The sequence below is a fragment of the Giraffa tippelskirchi genome, chromosome 12 (assembly GCF_054371585.1).
Source record: "Giraffa tippelskirchi isolate mGirTip1 chromosome 12, T2T-mGirTip1v1.2.pri, whole genome shotgun sequence".
NCBI lineage: Eukaryota > Metazoa > Chordata > Mammalia > Artiodactyla > Giraffidae > Giraffa > Giraffa tippelskirchi.
In genome coordinates, this window is record NC_137286.1 from 60,054,735 (window position 1) to 60,072,945 (window position 18,211).

The 18,211-nt window shown below is 39.8% G+C and overlaps 1 protein-coding gene across 3 annotated transcripts in view; it reads right to left on the reverse strand.

The window, feature by feature from the left end:
• The window catches only part of CERS3 (ceramide synthase 3), a 173,868-nt gene that overhangs the window by 98,859 nt on the left and 56,798 nt on the right, over positions 1-18,211 (reverse strand). For all 3 annotated transcript variants that reach the window (XM_081551357.1, XM_081551358.1, XM_081551359.1), the window contains 2 exons: positions 10,736-10,793; positions 9,996-10,046 (listed from right to left, as the gene is read on the reverse strand). In XM_081551357.1, coding sequence (XP_081407483.1) covers positions 9,996-10,046; positions 10,736-10,793 — 109 coding nt within the window. The remainder of the gene's footprint in view (positions 1-9,995; positions 10,047-10,735; positions 10,794-18,211) is intronic.

Below are 18,211 nucleotides of genomic sequence, written 5' to 3' on the forward strand. Positions count from 1 at the left end.
GAATTGATGCCTTTGAACTGTGGAGTTGGAGAAGACTCTTGAGAGTCCCTTGGACTACAAGGAGATCCAACCAGTCTATCCTAAAGGAAATCAGTCCTGAGTATTCACTGGAATGACTGATGTGGAAGCTGGAACTCCAATACTTTGGCCACCTGATGTGAAGAACTGACTCACTAGAAAAGACCCTGATGCTGGGAAAGATTGAAAGCAGGAGGAGAAGGGGATGGCAGAGGATAAGATGGTTGGATAGCATCACTGACTCGATGGACATGAGTTTGAGTAAGCTCTGAGAGTTGGTGATGGACAGGGAAGCCTGGCGTGCTGCAGTCCATGGGGTCGCAAAGAGTTGGACACAACTGAGCGACTGAACTGAACTGACATTTGCACATGCAGTGGGTTTTGTTACCGGAGAGGAACCCTGAAATAGGGAACCTAAATCTTTCATAATGGACAATAACATGTATATCCATTGTTCCAGAGGAGAGACTGCCTCCATCTTCCAAGCTCATTTTCCATACAAACATCCTTCAAAAGACAATAAAGAACAAAAGTCAGCCTGTGTTTCACTTCATACGATATGCAGGAATGCAAGAGATCTGTGGAGAACTGTGTTCCTATAGATTGAAGCAGTGAGGCAGAGGATAGAAAATATGAGAAAAAGCATGTAAGAGATTTGGGACCTAGTGTAAAAGTCTAGCATATTAGCTCACTTGTAAATTGAAATTCCAGAAAGAGAGGAGAGAGAAAAAAGAACAGAAGCAACAGCTAAGAATTTTTCAAAACGGACTTAAAACATCAAGCTACATATTCAAGTACTATGGACGATAAGCAGGATAAATTCAAAGATGATGACATTTATGCCTATCACAATCATACTGCTGAAAGACGAATACAAAATGTTTAAAATAGAGGAATAAAAAGACATCATTCAAAGAAGCAAAAATAAAATGGAGAACTGAATTAGAAACTGAGGGGATCCAGAAGACAATGGAATGACATCTTTAAAGTGCTCAAAGAAAATAACAAGTAACCTAGAATTCTATGCCCAGGAAAACTCCTTTTAAAAAATAGGGTAAAATGATGACATTTCCAGACAAGCAAACCAAGGGGGCTTCTTCAGCCATAAGGATAATAATGCCAGATTAAAGTGTGGAAATGCAAGACCAAATAATAGCAAGGAAAGGGCAAATTGACATTTACAAATCAATTATAGTAGTGACTTGTAGGCTTTTAACTATTTGAAGGAGAAGATAGGAGTAGTCTGATGACCTTTCACTGACTGAAAAGAGGTAAGATGCCTTTCATCTGGCATTATTATCCTTATGGCTGAAGAAGCCCCCTTGGTTTGCTTGTCTGGAAATGTCATCATTTTACCCTATTTTTTAAAAGGAGTTTTCCTGGGCATAGAATTCTAGGTTACTAGTTACTTTCTTTGAGCACTTTAAAGATGTCATTAATTCGTATTAGACTCTAATAATTGAAGAATGCAAAAGGTAATCTCTGGGAAAACTAGTGAAAGAATGTGTGCATGGGGTGATCCTAAGATGGTGGAGGAATAGGACAGGGAGACCACCTTCTCCCCCACAAATTCATCGAAAGAACATTTGAACGCTGAGTAAACTACACAAAACAACTTCTGAACGCTGGCAGAGGATATCAGGCACCCAGAAAAGCAGCCCATTGTCTTGAAAGGAGGTAGGACAAAATATAAAAGATAAAAAGAGAGACAAAAGAGTTAGGAATGGAGATCCGTCCCGGGAAGGGAGCCGTAAAAGAGGAGAAGTTTCCAAACACCAGGAAACACTCTCACCGGCAGGTCTGGGGAAATTTTCAAATCTTGGAGGACAACATAACTGAGAGGAAAAATAAATAAATAAAACCCACAGATTACATGCCCAAAGGCAACTCCCAGCAGAGAAGTACCCTAGACGCTTGCATCTGTCATCAGCAAGTGGGGGCTAAACGGAGAGGAGTGGGCAGCATCGCTTAGGGTAAGGACCGGGCCAGAATACCCTGAGGGCAATCTGAGGGAGCTAACGTAAGACAGCAACCTAAACTGTGGGACAGCCAGAGAGAGAGAACTATCCCGCAAAAAGCCCAAATCTAAGGCACTGCCGGCCCACTCACAGAACAAAGGACTGAGCAATACCAGAGAAGAGTTAGCCGGCTGTGGACCAGCCCATCCCCTGCCGGACGCAGCGGGCAGGCGGGGCCAGCCAGAGCCGGAAAGGGACAAACTCAGTCCCAGAGAGGGCCCCCCCCTACCAAACTGCAAACAGGCTTCCAGTTTCTAAGCAAAGACTTCCCGAGATTCCGATGGTTGACATCTGCCAGGAGGGTCACAGCCAGAGATCAGCTCCCCAGAACTGACACAAGGCACACTGGAGCTGGGCACACCTGGAAACCAAGGCTGGGGCCAGGGAGGTGATAAGTTGCACTGCACCTGAAGAGAGTGCACTCGCCAAACAGCTGGCTGCCTGAGCTGCTCCGACCGGGGAACGGCACAAACTGCGGACCCAATCGAGTCTGTGCCTTTGTGGAGTACCCAGGAACCTGAACCTGAGAGGCTTAGACTGGGAAGTGCAGGCATCTCAGGGCCCGCTCCCCAGCAGAGTAACCTGGAGCCTGAGTAGGGTAGACTGGGAAAGCACACACACCGTGAGCGGGGGCAAACCCAGTGTGGCTGAGACACTGCGAGCTCTCCACACACACGCCAGTGATATTGGTTTGCAGTGTTCCTCCCTCCCCACAGCATGACTGAACAAGTGAACCTAAAGAGACCACCTCCGCCCCCTTGTGTCAGGGCAGAAATTAGACACTGAAGAGACTTGCAAACAGAAGAAGCCAAATAAACAGAGGGAACCGCTTTGGAAGTGACAAGTGCAATAGATTAAAACCCTGTAGTTAGCACTGACTACACTGGAAGGGGCCTACAGATATTGAGAACTGTAAGCTGGAACAAGGAACTATCTGAAACTGAACTGACCCCACACTGCCCACAACAGCTCCAGAGAAATTCCTAGATATTTTTACTATTATCATTTTTTGTTAAATTTTTTTAACTTTTTTCTTTTGTTAAGTCCTCTATTACTCCTTTAATTTTCATTTTTATAACTCACTATTACCTTGCAAAAAAAAAAGACCCTATTTTTAAAGCAAACTTCATATATATTTCTTATATTTTTTGTGATTTTGGTTTTTTCTTCAATATTGTATTTTTAAGAGTCTAACCTCTATTCTAGATTTTTAATCTTTGTTTTATAGTATTTGATATCCATTTTGTACATTTAAGAATCCAATCTTCAGTACCCATTTTTACTCAGGAGTGTGATTACTGGCTTGATTACTCTCTCCCTCTTTTGACTCTCCTCTTTATCCCCCAGGTCACCTCTACCTCCTCACTCCCCCTTCTCTTCTCAACCCAATTCTGTGAATCTCTGTGGGTGTTCTGGGCTGTGGAGAACACTTAGGGAACAGAATATTGCCTAGAGCTATCTCTCGCCTCTTGATTCCCTCTTTTTGCCTGCTGCTCACCTCTATCTCCTTCCTCCTTCTACTCTTCTCTATGTAACTCCATGAACCTATCTGAGGGTTCCAGACTGTGGAGAACACATAGGGAATTGTTTACTGGTTAGATTTCTCTCTCCCCGTTTGATTCCTCCTCTTCTCCTCCTGGTCACCTCTTTCTCCCTCCTCCCTCTTCTCTTCTCCATGTAACTCTGTGAACCTCTCTGGGTGTCCCTCACTGTGGAAAATCTTATCACCATTAACCTAGAAGTTTTATTATCAGTGCTGTATAGATGGAGAAGTCTTGAGGCTACTGTAAGAATAAGACTGAAAACCAGAGGCAGGAGGCTTAAGCCCAAAACCTGAGAACACCAGAGAACTCCTGACTCCAGGGAACATTAATTAATAAGAGATCATCTAAGAGCCTCCATACCTACACTGAAACCAACCACCACCCAAGAGCCAATAAGTTCCAGAGCAAGACATACCACACAAATTATCCAGCAATGCAGGAACATAGCCCCGAGTATCAATATACAGGCTGCCCAAAGTCACGCCAAACCCATAGACATCTCAAAACTCACTACTGGACACTCCATTGCACTCCAGAGAGAAGAAATCCAGCTCCACCCACCAGAACAATGATGCAAGCTTCCCTAACCAGGAAACCATGGCAAGCCAATCATCAAATCCCATTCACAGGGAGGAACCTCCACAATAAAGAGGAACCACAAAATGCCAGAATACAGAAAGGCCACACAAAACACAGCAATCTAAACAAGAAGAAAAGACAGAGAAATACTCAGCAGGTAAAGGAACATGATAAATGCCCACCAAAACAAACAAAAGATGAGGAGATAGGGAGCCTACCTGAAAAAGAATTTAGAATAATGATAATAAAAATGATCCAAAATCTTGAAAACAAAATGGAGTTACAGATAAATAGCCTGGAGACAAGGATTGAGAAGATGCAAGAAATGTTTAACAAGGACCTAGAAGAAATAAAAAAGAGTCAATTAATCATGAATAATGCAATAAATGAGATCCAAAACACTCTGGAGGGAGCCAACAGTAGAATAACGGAGGCAGAAGATAGGATAAGTGACGTAGAAGATAGAATGGTGGAAATAAATGAAGCAGAGAGGAAAAAAAAAAAGAATCAAAAGAAATGAGGACAACCTCTGGGACGTCTAGGACAAGGTGAAACACCCCAGTATTCAAATCATAGGAGTCCCAGAAGAAGAAGACAAAAAGAAAGGCCATGAGAAAATACTCAAGGAGATAGTTGCAAACTTTCCTAAAATGGGGAAGGAAATAGTCACACAAGTCCAAGAAACCCAGAGAGTCCCAAACAGGATAACCCCAAGGTGAAATACCCCAAGACACATATTAATCAAATTAACAAAGATCAAACACAAAGAAGAAATATTAAAAGCAGCAAGGGAAAACCAACAAATAATACACAAGGGGATTCCCATAAAGATAACAGCTGATCTTTCAACAGAAACTCTCCAGGCCAGAAGGGAATGGCAGGTCATATTTAAAGTAATGAAAGGGAATAACCTACAACCCAGAGTACTGTACCCAGCAAGGATCTCATTCAAATATGAAGGAGAATTCTAAATCTTCACAGACAAGCAAAAGCTTAGAGAATTCAGCACCACCAAACCAGTTCTTCAACAAATGCTAAAGGAACTTCTCTAGATAGGAAACACAGAATGGGTGTATAAACTCAAACCCAAAACAACAAAGTAAATGGCAACGGGACCATACTTATCAATAATTACCTTAAATGTAAATGGGTTGAATGCCCCAACCAAAAGACAAAGACTGGCTGAATGGATACAAAAGCAAGACCCCTATATATGCTGTCTACAAGAGACCCACCTCAAAACAAGGGACACATACAGACTGAAAGTGAAGGGCTGGAAAAAAATATTTCACGCAAATGCAGACCAAAAGAAAGCAGGAGTCGCAATACTCATATCAGATAAAATAGACTTTAAAATAAAGGCTGTGAAAAGAGACAAAGAAGGACACTACATAATGATCAAAGGATCAATCCAAGAAGAAGATATAAAATTATAAATATATATGCATCCAACATAGGAGCACTGCAATATGTAAGGCAAATGCTAACAAGTATGAAAGGGGAAATTAACAATAACACAATAATAGTGGGAGACATTAACACCTCACTCACACCTATGGATAGATCAACTAAACAGAAAATTAAAAAGGCAACACAAACTTCAAATGACACAATGGACCAGCTGGACCTAATTGATATCTATAGGACATTTCACCCCAAAACAATCAATTTCACCTTATTCTCAAGTGCACACGGAACCTTCTCCAGGATAGATCACATCCTGGGACACAAATCTACCCTTGGAAAATTCAAAAAAATTGAAATCATTCCAATCATCTTTTCTGACCACAATGCAGTAAGATTAGATCTCAATTACAGGAAAAAAACTATTAAAAATTCCAACATACAGAGGCTAACCAACACGCTTCTGAATAACCAACAAATCACAGAAGAAATAAAAAAGAAATCAAACTATGAATAGAAAAAAATGAAAATGAAAACACTGTAACAACCCAAAACCTATGGGACACTGTAAAAGCAGTGCTAAGGGAAGGTTCATAGCAATACAGGTGTACCTCAAGAAACAAGAAAAAAGTCAAATAAATAACCTAACTCTACACCTAAAGCAACTAGAGAAGAAAGAAATGAAGAACCCAGGGTTAGTAGAAGGAAAGAAATCTTACAAATTAGGGCAGAAATAAATGCAAAAGAAACAAAAGAGACCATAGCAAAAATCAACAAAGCTAAAAGCTAGTTTTTTTGAGAAGATCAATAAAATTGGCAAACTGTTAGCCAGACTAATCAAGAAACAAAGGGAGAAGAATCAAATCAACAAAATTAGAAATGAAAACAGAGAGATCACAACAGACAACAAGAAATACAAAGGATCATAAGAGACTACTAACAGCAGCTATATGCCAATAAAATGGACAACTTGGAAGAAATGGACAAATTCTTAGAAAAGTATAACTTTCCAAAACTGAACCAGGAAGAAATAGAAGATCTTAACAGACCCATCACAAGCACGGAAATCGAAACTGTAATCAGAAATCTTCCAGCAAACAAAAGGCCAGGACCAGACGGCTTCACAGCTGAATTCTACCAAAAATTTAGAGAAGAGCTAACACCTATCCTACTCAAACTCTTCCAGAAAATTGCAGAAGGTAAACTTCCAAACCATTCTATGAGGCCACTATCAACCTAATACCAAAACCAGACAAAGATGCCACAAAAAAGAAAACTACAGGCCAATAAAATTGATGAACATAGATGCAAAAATCCTTAACAAAATCTAGCAAACAGAATCCAACAACATATTAAAAAAGATCATACATCATGACCAAGTGGGCTTTATCCAAGGAATGCAAGGTTTCTTTAATATCTGCAAAACAATCAATGTAATACACCACATTAACAAATTGAAAGATAAAAACCATATGATTATCTCAATAGATGCAGAAAAAGCCTTTGACAAGATTCAACATCCATTTATGATAAAAACTCTCCAAAAGCAGGAATAGAAAGAACATACCTCAACATAATAAAACCTATATATGACAAACCCAAAGCAAACATTATCCTCAATGGTGAAAAATTGAAAGCATTTCCCCTAAAGTCAGGAACAAGACAAGGGTGCCCACTCTCACCACTACTATTCAACATAGTTATGGAAGTTTTGGCCACAGCAATCAGAGAAGAAAAAGAAATAAAAGGAATCCAGATTGGAAAAGAAGTAAAACTCTCACTGTATGCAGGTGACATGATCCTCTACATAGAAAACCCTAAAAACTCTACCAGAAAATTACTAGAGCTAATCAATGAATATAGTAAAGTTGCAGGATATAAAATTAACACACAGAAATCCCTTGCATTCCTATACACTAACAATGAGAAAGCAGTAAGAGAAATTAAGGAAACAATTCCATTCACCATTACGATGAAAAGAATAAAATACTTAGGAATATATCTACCTAAAGAAACAAGACTTATATATAGAAAATTACAAAACACTGACAAAAGAAATCAAAGAGGACACAAATAGATGGAGAAATATTCCATGTTCATGGATTGAAAGAATCAATATAGTGAAAATGAGTATACTACCCAAAGCAATCTATAGATTCAATGCAATCCCTATCAAGCTACCAATGGTACTTTTCAGAGAACTAGAACAAATAATTTCACAATTTGTATGGAAATACAAAAAAACCTCGAATAACCAAAGCAATCTTGAAAAAGAACAATGGAACTGGAGGAATCAACCTGCCTGACTTCAGGCTCTCCTACAAAGCCACAGTCATCAAGACAGTATGGTACTGGCACAAAGACAGAAACATAGATCAATGGAACAAAATAGAAAGCCCAGAGATAAATTCATGCACCTATGGACACCTTATCTTTGACAAAGGAGGCAAGAATATACAATGGAGAAAAGACAACCTCTTTAACAAGTGGTGCCGGGAAAACTGGTCAACTACTTGTAAAAGAATGAAACTAGAACACTTTCTAACACCATACACAAAAATAAACTCAAAATGGATTAAAGATCTAAATGTAAGACCAGAAACTATAAAACTCCTAGAGGAAAACATAGGCAAAACACTCTCCGACATAAATCACAGCAGGGTCCTCTATGACCCACCTCCCAGAATATTGGAAATAAAAGCAAAAATAAGCAAATTGGACCTAATTAAACTTAAAAATTTTTGCACAACAAAGGAAACTATAAGTAAAGTGAAAAGACAGCCTTCAGAATGGGAGAAAATAATAGCAAATGAAACAACTGACAAAGAATTAATCTCAAAAATATACAAGCAACTCCTGCAGCTCAATTACAGAAAAATAAATGACCCAATCAAAAAATGAGCCAAAGAACTAAACAGACATTTCTCTAAAGAAGACATACAGATGGCTAACAAACACATGAAAAGATGCTCAACATCATTCATTATTAGAGAAATGCAAATCAAAACCACAGTGAGGTACCATTTCATGCCGGTCAGAATGGCTGCTATCCAAAAGTCTACAAGTAATAAACGCTGGAGAGAGTGTGGAGAAAAGGGAACCCTCTTACACTGTTGATGGGAATGCAAACTAGTACAGCCACTATGGAGAACAGTGTGGAGATTCCTTAAAAAACTGGAAACAGAACTGCCATATGACCCAACAATCCCACTACTGGGCATACACATTGAGGAAACCAGAATTGAAAGAGACACGTGTACCCCAATGTTCATTGCAGCACTGTTTATAATAGCCAGGACATGGAAGCAACCTAGATGTCCATCAACAGATGAATGGATAAAGAAGCTGTGGTATATATACACAATGGAATATTACTCAGCCATTAAAAAGAATACATTTGATGTATTCTAATGAAGTGGATGAAACTGGAGCCCGTTATACAGAGTGCAGTAAGCCAGAAAGAAAAACACCAATACAGTATACTAACGCATATATATGGAATTTAGAAGGATGATAACAATAACCCTATATGCAAGACAGAAAAAGAGACACAGATGTATAAAACAGTCTCTGTAGGAGAAGGCGAGGGTGGGATATCTGAGAGACTAGCATTGAAACATGTATATTATCATATGTGAAACAGATAGCCAGTCCAGGTTCAATCCATGAGACAAGTGCTCAGGGCTGGTGCATTGGGACGACCCAGAGGGATGGGATGGGGAGGGAGGTGGGAGGAGGGTTCAGGATGGGGAACACATGTAAACCCATGGCTGATTCATATCAATGTATGGCAAAACCACTACAATACTGTAAAGTAATTAGCCTCCAACTAAAATAAATAAATTAATTAATTTTAAAAAAAAGAATGTGTGCATGCATGCTAAGTCTCTTCATTCATGTCTGACTCTTTCAGATCCTATGGACTATAGTCTACCAGGCTCCTCTGTCCATGGTATTCTGTCTAGGCAAGAATACTGGAGTGGGTTGCCATGCCCTCCTCCAGGGGAATCGTCCTGACCCAGGGATTGAACCCATGTCTCTTATATCTCCTTCACTGACAGGTAGGTTCTTTACCACTAGTGCCTGCATAACTGAAAAGCTAATATGAGGGAAGAAATAGAGTAATAATTTTAAAAACTTCACTGTCCTATAAAAAAAGTAATGAGTACCAAAAAAGGAAATGTATCCAGTGATACAAATAAAAAATACATAGTAAGATGGTAAATTTAAATTCAAATACATAATTTCATTAACCATAAACAAAGTAAAGGAATGAGACAAGTGATGGGTAAATAACAAACAAGAATGAGTAAGCTCCAGTGGACAAAGCACCAAGGACTGCATGAAAGTGGACAGAGAGCAGGAAGGGACTCAGACCAAACTCAGGGGACAAGCTGCTGAGGAGGTGAGGGACTACATCCGGGGGACTTACCTGTCTGGGATAACCATTCCAAACTTCCCACAGGTCATATACCCAAGGTTTCTGAAAAAGCAAGGAACCAAGAGAAACTTTGTTCAGAGCCAAAGGCTGATTTCAGCAGAAACCTAAGCCCCTCCTGATGTTGCTGACTGGGAGGAAACAAGCACAGTGAGATACTCCCATCACGTTCCTGCTCCCCCAGCAGTATCTGCCTCCTTCCCCAGGCATTTCTACCTGTTCTTATACAATACCTCCATGACATGCATGAGTTCTACTGAGTCTGGGATCAGTAACAGTCCTAATTCTCAAAGGAAATTATTTATTTAAAACAAGTGCCTCTTCTAATGAAATTGTTTCTGGACCAATTAGATTACTGCTTCTGTAGCTATAAAAATATCTTAAAATATTCATAACAATAAAATATCTTAAGTGAAATCTTAAAAGAATCTTTAGAGACATCTCCAAAAGCTCTTTTTTTTCTGTTAACAATTTACTATTAATTTTATATATCACTTAATGAGATAATCATTTAATAATTATTTTAACAGACAATGCAAAGAGAATATGATAAGGAGAGATTTGATTTCTGATGGGCAAGTAATGAAAGTCTTCATAAACAAGTGATTAGAGTGAGTAGGGGTTTAAAAACTGGTTACCTTAGTGAAAGTATTAGATCTCAAGGGATTCACAAGCAGGAATTTTTAAAATTAAAGACAAATTACAATCAAAGATACATCAGAAAGAAAACTTACATCATAAAGAAATGCAATTCCAGCAATGGTAATAATTAAGTAAAATGTAAATCGCCAGCTGCCAAAAGAAATAAAACACTTGTTAAAGTCACTGACATCTGAGGAGAAAAACATATGTTATAACAGTTTGGAAAGAATGCGCATTCTGGAGTCAGAAAAAGCTAAGTTAATATCCTGATTCTGCCACTTGTTGGATGGCTACAGGTTCAGGTTGGATGGCTACAAGTTCAGGTATGTCACTTAACTCAGGGAGCCTTAATTTCTTCATCAATAAAATGGGAATAACAAAACTTATCTCCAAATGTAAAAATACTGAAGATAATTTATGAAAAATTATGATCATAGTGCCTGGTATGAACTAAGCAACCAGTGTTAGCTACTGTTATTACTAATATGCCTAGCCTAGTTCCTGATACATGATAAATGATGTTTGATTATCAGTTCAGTTCAGTTCATTCAGTTGTGTCCAACACTTTGCGACCCCATGGACTGCAGCACGCCAGGCCTCCCTGTCCATCACCAACTCCCAGAGCTTGCACGAACTCATGTCCATCAAGTTGGCGATGCCATTCAACCATCTCATTCTCTGTCATCCCCTTCTTCTCCTGCCTTCAATCTTTCCCAGGATCAGAGTCTTTTCAAATGAGTCAGTTCTTTGCATCAGGTGGCCAAAGTATTGAAGTTTCAGCTTCAGCATCAATCCTTCTAATGAATAATCAGGACTGATTCCCTTTAGGATTGACTGGTTTGATCTTCTTGCAGTCCAAGGAACTCTCAAGAATCTTCTCCAACACCACAGTTCAAAAGCATCAATTCTTTGGTGCTCAGCTTTCTTTATAGTCGAACTCTCACATTCAAACATGACTACTGGAAAAACCATAGCTTTGACTAGATGGACTTTTGTTGGCAAAGTAATGTCTCTGCTTTTTAACATGCTCTCTAGGTTGGTCATAGTTCTTCTTGCAAGAAGCAAGCATCTTTTAATTTCATGGCTATGGTCACCATCTGCAGTGATTTTGGAGCCCAAGAAAAAAAGTCTCGCACTGTTTTCATTGTTTCTCTATCTATTTGCCATGAAGTGATGGGACCAGATGCCATGATCTCAGTTTGTTTGAATGTTGAGTTTTAAGCCAACTTTTTCACTCTCCTCTTTCACTTTCATCAAGAGGCCCTTTAGTTCTTTGCTCTCTGCCATAAGGGTGCTGTCATCTGCATATCTGAGGTTATTGATATTTCACCTGGTAATCTTAATTCCAGCTTGTGCTTCATCCAGCCCAACAATCTGCATGATGTACTCTGCATAGAAGTTAAATAAACAGGGTGACAATATACAGCCTTGATGTACTCCTTTCCCAATTTGGAACCAGTCTGTTGTTCCAAGTCTGGTTCTAACTGTTGCTTCCTGATCTGCATACAGGTTTCTCAGGAGTCAGGTCAGGTGTTCTGGTATTCCCATTTCTTTAAGAATGTTGCACAGTTTGTTGTGATCCACACAGTCAAAGGCTTTGGCATAGTCAATAAAGCAGATGTTTTTCTGAAACTCTCTTGCTTTTCAATGATCCAATGGATACTGGCAATTTGATCTTTGGTTCCTCTGCCTTTTCTAAATCTAGCTTGAACAACTGGAAGTTCACAGTTCATGTACTGTTGAACCCTGGCTTGGAGAATTTTGAGGATTACTTTGCTAGAGTGTGAGATGAGTGCAGTTGTGTGGTAGTTGGAACATTCTTTGGCATTGCCTTTCTTTGGGATTGGAATAAAACCTGACCTATTTGATTATACTGTTATCTAATTACTCACTTCATCCTAATTTAATTCCCAGTGAAAAGGTTTCTATGTGGCTAGAATTTAGTCATGTTTCTGAAAAGCACATTTTAAAAGAATATTTTTTCTCATGTATGGAGAGGGATCTATATAGATTAAGAGACACTCAAAAGACCAATTGTAATGCATAGGTCTTATTTAGATCCTGATTCGAATAAACAAACTACAAAGAAAAGTATAAGACAATCAAGGAAATCTGAATACTGACCGAATATTTGCTGCTATTAAATACATTTTTAAAGTATGAGAATATCTAAAATGGGCTTCCCAGGTGGCATACTGGTAAAGAATATGCCTGCCAATGCAGGAGACACAACAGATGTGGTTTTGACCCCTGGGTCAGGAAAATCAACTGAAGGAGGAAATGGCAATCCGCTCCAGTATTCTTGCTTGAAGAATCCCATGAACAGAGGAGCCTGGTGGGCTACAGTCCATGGGGTCCAAAGAGTCAGACACGACTGAGCACACACACTCACACACACAATATCTAAAACAGTTCTTATCATTTAGAGACACATACTAAAATACTTGCAAATGAATCATGCAATGTCTGATATTTGCTTCAAATGTGATCTTCAATAATAACTAGATGAAGGTTATCAAAAGGTACAAACTTCTAGTTATTAAATAAATTGGTATTGTGAATGTAATGTACAACGTGATGACTATATTTATATTGCTATATGGTATATTTGAGAGTTGCTAAGAAAATAAGTCCAAAAGTTTTCATCACAAGGAAATTGTTTCTTCTTTTTCCTTTATGTATCTATGAGATGACAGATGTTAACCAAACTGACTGTGGTAATCATTTCACAACATTCATAAGTTAAGTCATTATACTGTACACTTTAAATTTATACAGTGCTGTATGTCAAATATATCACAATAAAATTGAAAGAAAAATATTATCCACATACAAAAAAAATCTGTGGTAACAGAGAGAAGTAAATGGGGGCAGAGATGACACAGGATAGCCTTGAGTTGATAATTATTAAAGTTTGTGATGAATACATAGCATACACAGCTTATTAAACCAGTTTTCCTATTTTCGTATATGTTTGTGTGTGTGTGTGTGTGTGTGTGTGTGTGTGTGTGTGTTAGTCGCTTAGTCACGTTCAACTCTTTGCAAGTCCATGGACTCTAACCCACCAGTTTCCTCTGTCCATGGGATTCTCCAGGCAAGAATACTGGAGTGTGTTGCCATGCCCTTCCCCAGAGAATCTTCCCAACCAAGGGATCGAACCCAGGTCTCCCACATTGCAGGCAGATTCTTTATCATTTGAACTACTTGAGATGTTCTGAATGTTTACTACTTTGCAAAATAAGATTTTTAAAAATCAGTACTATTTTATCTAATGACTGCTGAAACAACAATAATATTAAAAATAATATTTGTTCCTTACATTTGTGTAATGCCTATAGTGCTTTCCTCAACATACCTGTGAGATAAATAAGAAAGAGGAATATAAGGCCTATCTTCACTTCATAGATGAGAAGCCAGGATCTTTTATAAAGGCTAGGCCTAGTCAAAGCTATGGTTTTTCCAGTAGTCATGTACGGATGTGAGAGTTGGACTATAAAGCTGAGCACCAAAGAATTGATGTTTTGAACTGTGGTGTTGGAGAAGACTCTTGAGAGTCCCTTGGACTGAAAGGAGATCCAACCAGTCCATCCTAAAGGAGATCAGTTCTGAATATTTATTGGAAGGACTGATGCTGAAGCTGAAACTCCAATACTTTGGCCACCTGATGCAAAGAGCTGACTCATTGGAAAAGACCCTGATGCTGGGAAAGATTGAGGGCAGGAGCAGAAGGGGATGACAGAAGATGAGATGGTTGGGTGGCATCACCGACACAATGGATATGAGTTTGAGTAGGCTTCAGGAGTTGGTGATGGGCAGGGAGGCCTGGCATGATGCAGTCCATGGGGTCACAAAGAGTAGGACACGACTGAGCAACTGAACTGAACTGAACTGAAGGCCATTCCTCAGTTCACACAGCCAAGCAGTGACACAGTCAAGGCAGAAATGTAGGTCTTTGAACCCTGAATTCAGTGGTGTTTCCAGAAAACTGTCACTGCTTCTAAGATACATGATGCTTACATGATGTTTTCCATTTTCCTTCATGGCTTGTTTTGATTAGGGAAAAAACTAGGGTTCAATTACTCAGAAAGTTGAACCACAGAGTGAGCCAGTTGAGACTTGTTCCCACTTGTTTCATATACTGCTGGTTCAGGAAAGCAGCATGCTTAAATGTAGAAAGCATTTCCTTGGTCCTTCTGGCCAAACAAGAAGTACAAAAATGAGATGATGAGATCTGCCAGGCCCAAAGGAAGCCATAAGCTTGGTGGCACATCTCATATATCATTTGTGTCTCAAACATGTATTGACCTCTTAATCCTGTGTCAGGAACCATGCTAAGCATACTTGTGTGATGCCACATTTTCTTCTTTACAACAAGCTGATGAAGTAGCTCCCTTTGTGAGTTGTTGCTTGGTTCTCACAACAACACTAAAAGGTAGATGAGATGAAGACTAAAGAATGCTAAACTTGAGAGAGATCACATAATTCACCCAAGACTGTATAGTAACAATCAGTATTGTTGTTCTGTCACTAAGTCGTGTCTGACTCTTTGAGACTCCATGGACTGCAGCATGCGAGGCTTCCCTGTCCACTATCTCCCGGAGTCTGCCCAAGTTCATGTCCATTGAGTCAGTGATGCCATCCAACCATCTCATCCTCTGCCTCACGCTTCTCCTTTTGTCTTCAATCTTTCCCCACATCAGGGTCTTTTCCAATGAGTCAGCTTGCTGCATCAGATGGCCAAAGTATTAGAACCTCAGCATCAGTCCTTCCAATGAATATTCAGGGTTGGGTGGGGGGTCCAGGAAGGGGAACACATGTAAACCCATGGCTGATTCATGTCAATATATAGCAAAAACTATTACAATATTGTAAAGTAATTAGCCCCCAACTAAAATAAATAAATTTATAAAAAAAAAAAAAAAGAATATTCAGGGTTGATTTCTTTTAGGATTGAATGGTTTGATCTCCTTACAGTCCAAAGGTCTCTCAAGGGTCTTCTCCAGCACCACAATTTGAAAGCATCAATTCTTTGGTGTTCAGCCTTCTTTATGGTCCAACTCTCACATCCATACATGACAGATGGAAAAAATGTAGCTCTGACTATATGGACCTTTGTTGGCAAAGTGATGTCGCTGCTTTTTAATACACTGTCTATGTCTGTCATTGCTTTCTTTCCAAGGAGCAAGCATCTTTTAATTTCATGGGTGCTGTCACCATCCACAGTGATACGAGAGCCCAAGAAAATAAAATCTGTCACAGTCAGATGCAAGAGTAAAATCTAAGCTTCACATCCTCCTGGACCAGCCCTATTAGGTCTATTACACTATTCCAGGGGTCCTCAAAGTCAGGCATCTCTGACATCAAAACATTTTCATAATGATACCGAAATGTTATTTGTCTTTTTTCCTACTCTCGTTTCCTCCCAAGTGTCCAGTGGCATTTCCCGGAGGATACATGTCCTGTGATGATATCATTGCTCTGATAGCTGATGACATATGTGCTTGTGTAGTCTTAGATTTTAGTTTCCATTTCTAGTACAGTGAACATCAATAGGTATAACTCACACAAGCAGATGCTCTTTGAGGTCTGTAATAACTTTTAAGAGAACAAAGGGGTCCTGAAACCAAAAAGCTTGGGAGCTGCTGTGCTTCACTAATCATGACATGAATGATGACATTCTTGTCAATGGCAATTTCCTTGCTTCAGATGAACCTAAGGCAGTAAAATGTCCTTTTTTTCCAGGAATGGCTGAAACAAACATAATTGTGAGGGGGAAAAAATAAAAACCTCTTGGAAAAAAACAGAAATTGATTGGTTAGACATAGATGGCAAAGTTGAAAGATGAAGGTGGCTGAGTGAGAACAGGGAGGAGCTGGACAGAGGGAACTGGGAGACATGAGACAGGACAGACATGGTTCTCCCCAGGGGCAGGACAGGATGGGGCAGGTGGTGGACCTGCCCAGTGGCCAGGTGGGCAAGTGGCAGTCCACCCAGCAGGAGGAGAGTGCCTCCCACCAGCACGAGATACACCAGGTACTTGGAAATTGTGTGTGTGCATGCTTAGTCATGTTGGACTCCTTGTGATCTCATGGACTATAGCCCACCAGGCTCCTTTATCCAAGGAACTTTCCAGGCAAGAATACTGGAGCAGGTTGTTATTCCTCTACCAAGGATCTGCCCACCCCAAGGACTGAACCTGCATCTCTTATGTCTCCTGCATTGGCAGGTGGATTCTTTACCACTGAGCCACCGGGAAAGCCCACTTGGAAATTACTTGGTGATTTAATTAAATTTCACATTGTTAAATGGAAATACTTATTTTAAAAAGAAAAGTGACTAGCTAATATGGAATCTGATTTAAAAATGAAGGATTCACTATGGATTAAAATCCTGAATGCTGTAAAACAGGGCTTAGGGGTCACCCTTACAGAAAGTAACCAAGGAAACAACACACTGAACTTAAGGTGTTCAGAGATTAACCATCCTGGTATTATGGAGAAGTGTTGGCCTGTTGGAGAGCACTTTGTAAGAGTTCTATGTTGGGGAATAAGTTTCCTGAGATTTCAAAAATGCCTGGGGCTAGGTATGTCTTGCGATGTTTCCTGTAGCACATCTCATAGCTAAGGGAATAAAGTGTGGTCCCTACACAATTAAAGAGCTTGGCATTTTGCTTTAGTTTATTTATTTGTTCCATAATAACTTTTAATAGTTCACTGACATAAGAAATTTGTGACACTGCTAAACAATAGGGTAAAGCTTAAATTTTATTTATGGGTTCACTTCAGTCTCCTAAATACACTGTGTTGCTTCCTGCCTTTGCCTTACTTAAAATACGCTGCCCTCAAATCATGCTTTATTTTCTTGTGGAAATCTGACCCATCCCTCAAGGTCCAGCTTATGCCTGACCTCTAGAAAGCCTTTGTCTAATGTATCCAGCCCTGCTGACACCATCTCCTCTGAATGCCCAGAGTACATCTGAACATGACTATAGACTATGTGTCATATATAGACTATGTGTAGACAGTGGGCTCTGTGTAGACCACGTGCTATTGGATGGAATGGAACAACAGATGTTGAAGTTTCATAAGTGATAGTCTTATCTCCCTGATTAGTTGCTTTGGGCCAGTGACATTCCTTCCACTTCTGCTTCCCTCTTAAAATCTACACGTCCACAGGACCTAGGATAGTTCCACATACCATGAAGATGGTCCACACAACCCTCTGCATTGCCTGACAATCGATAATGCCAACTCAAAATTCCCTTCCCTAATCTGAACTTTGTGGCTGACTCTTGGAGGACTCATTGACAGCCAGACTCCCAATGTTGGACTCTTCTGACCCAGTTACTTGACATGTGGGGCCCCCTGCTTCTGGGAGGTCAGCATTAGGTAGCAGGGGCTGTACAGGAGTCAGAATATCTGAGGGTAACAGGTCTCCCAACAGCAGGCAACCTTGAGCAAGTACATAAACTAGATAATGTGCAGTTTCTCATTTCTCAAACAAGGCCAGCCCCAGCTTCCCTGACTGTCCCACACTGTGAGAGGCAGAGAGGATCAAACCAAGATTAT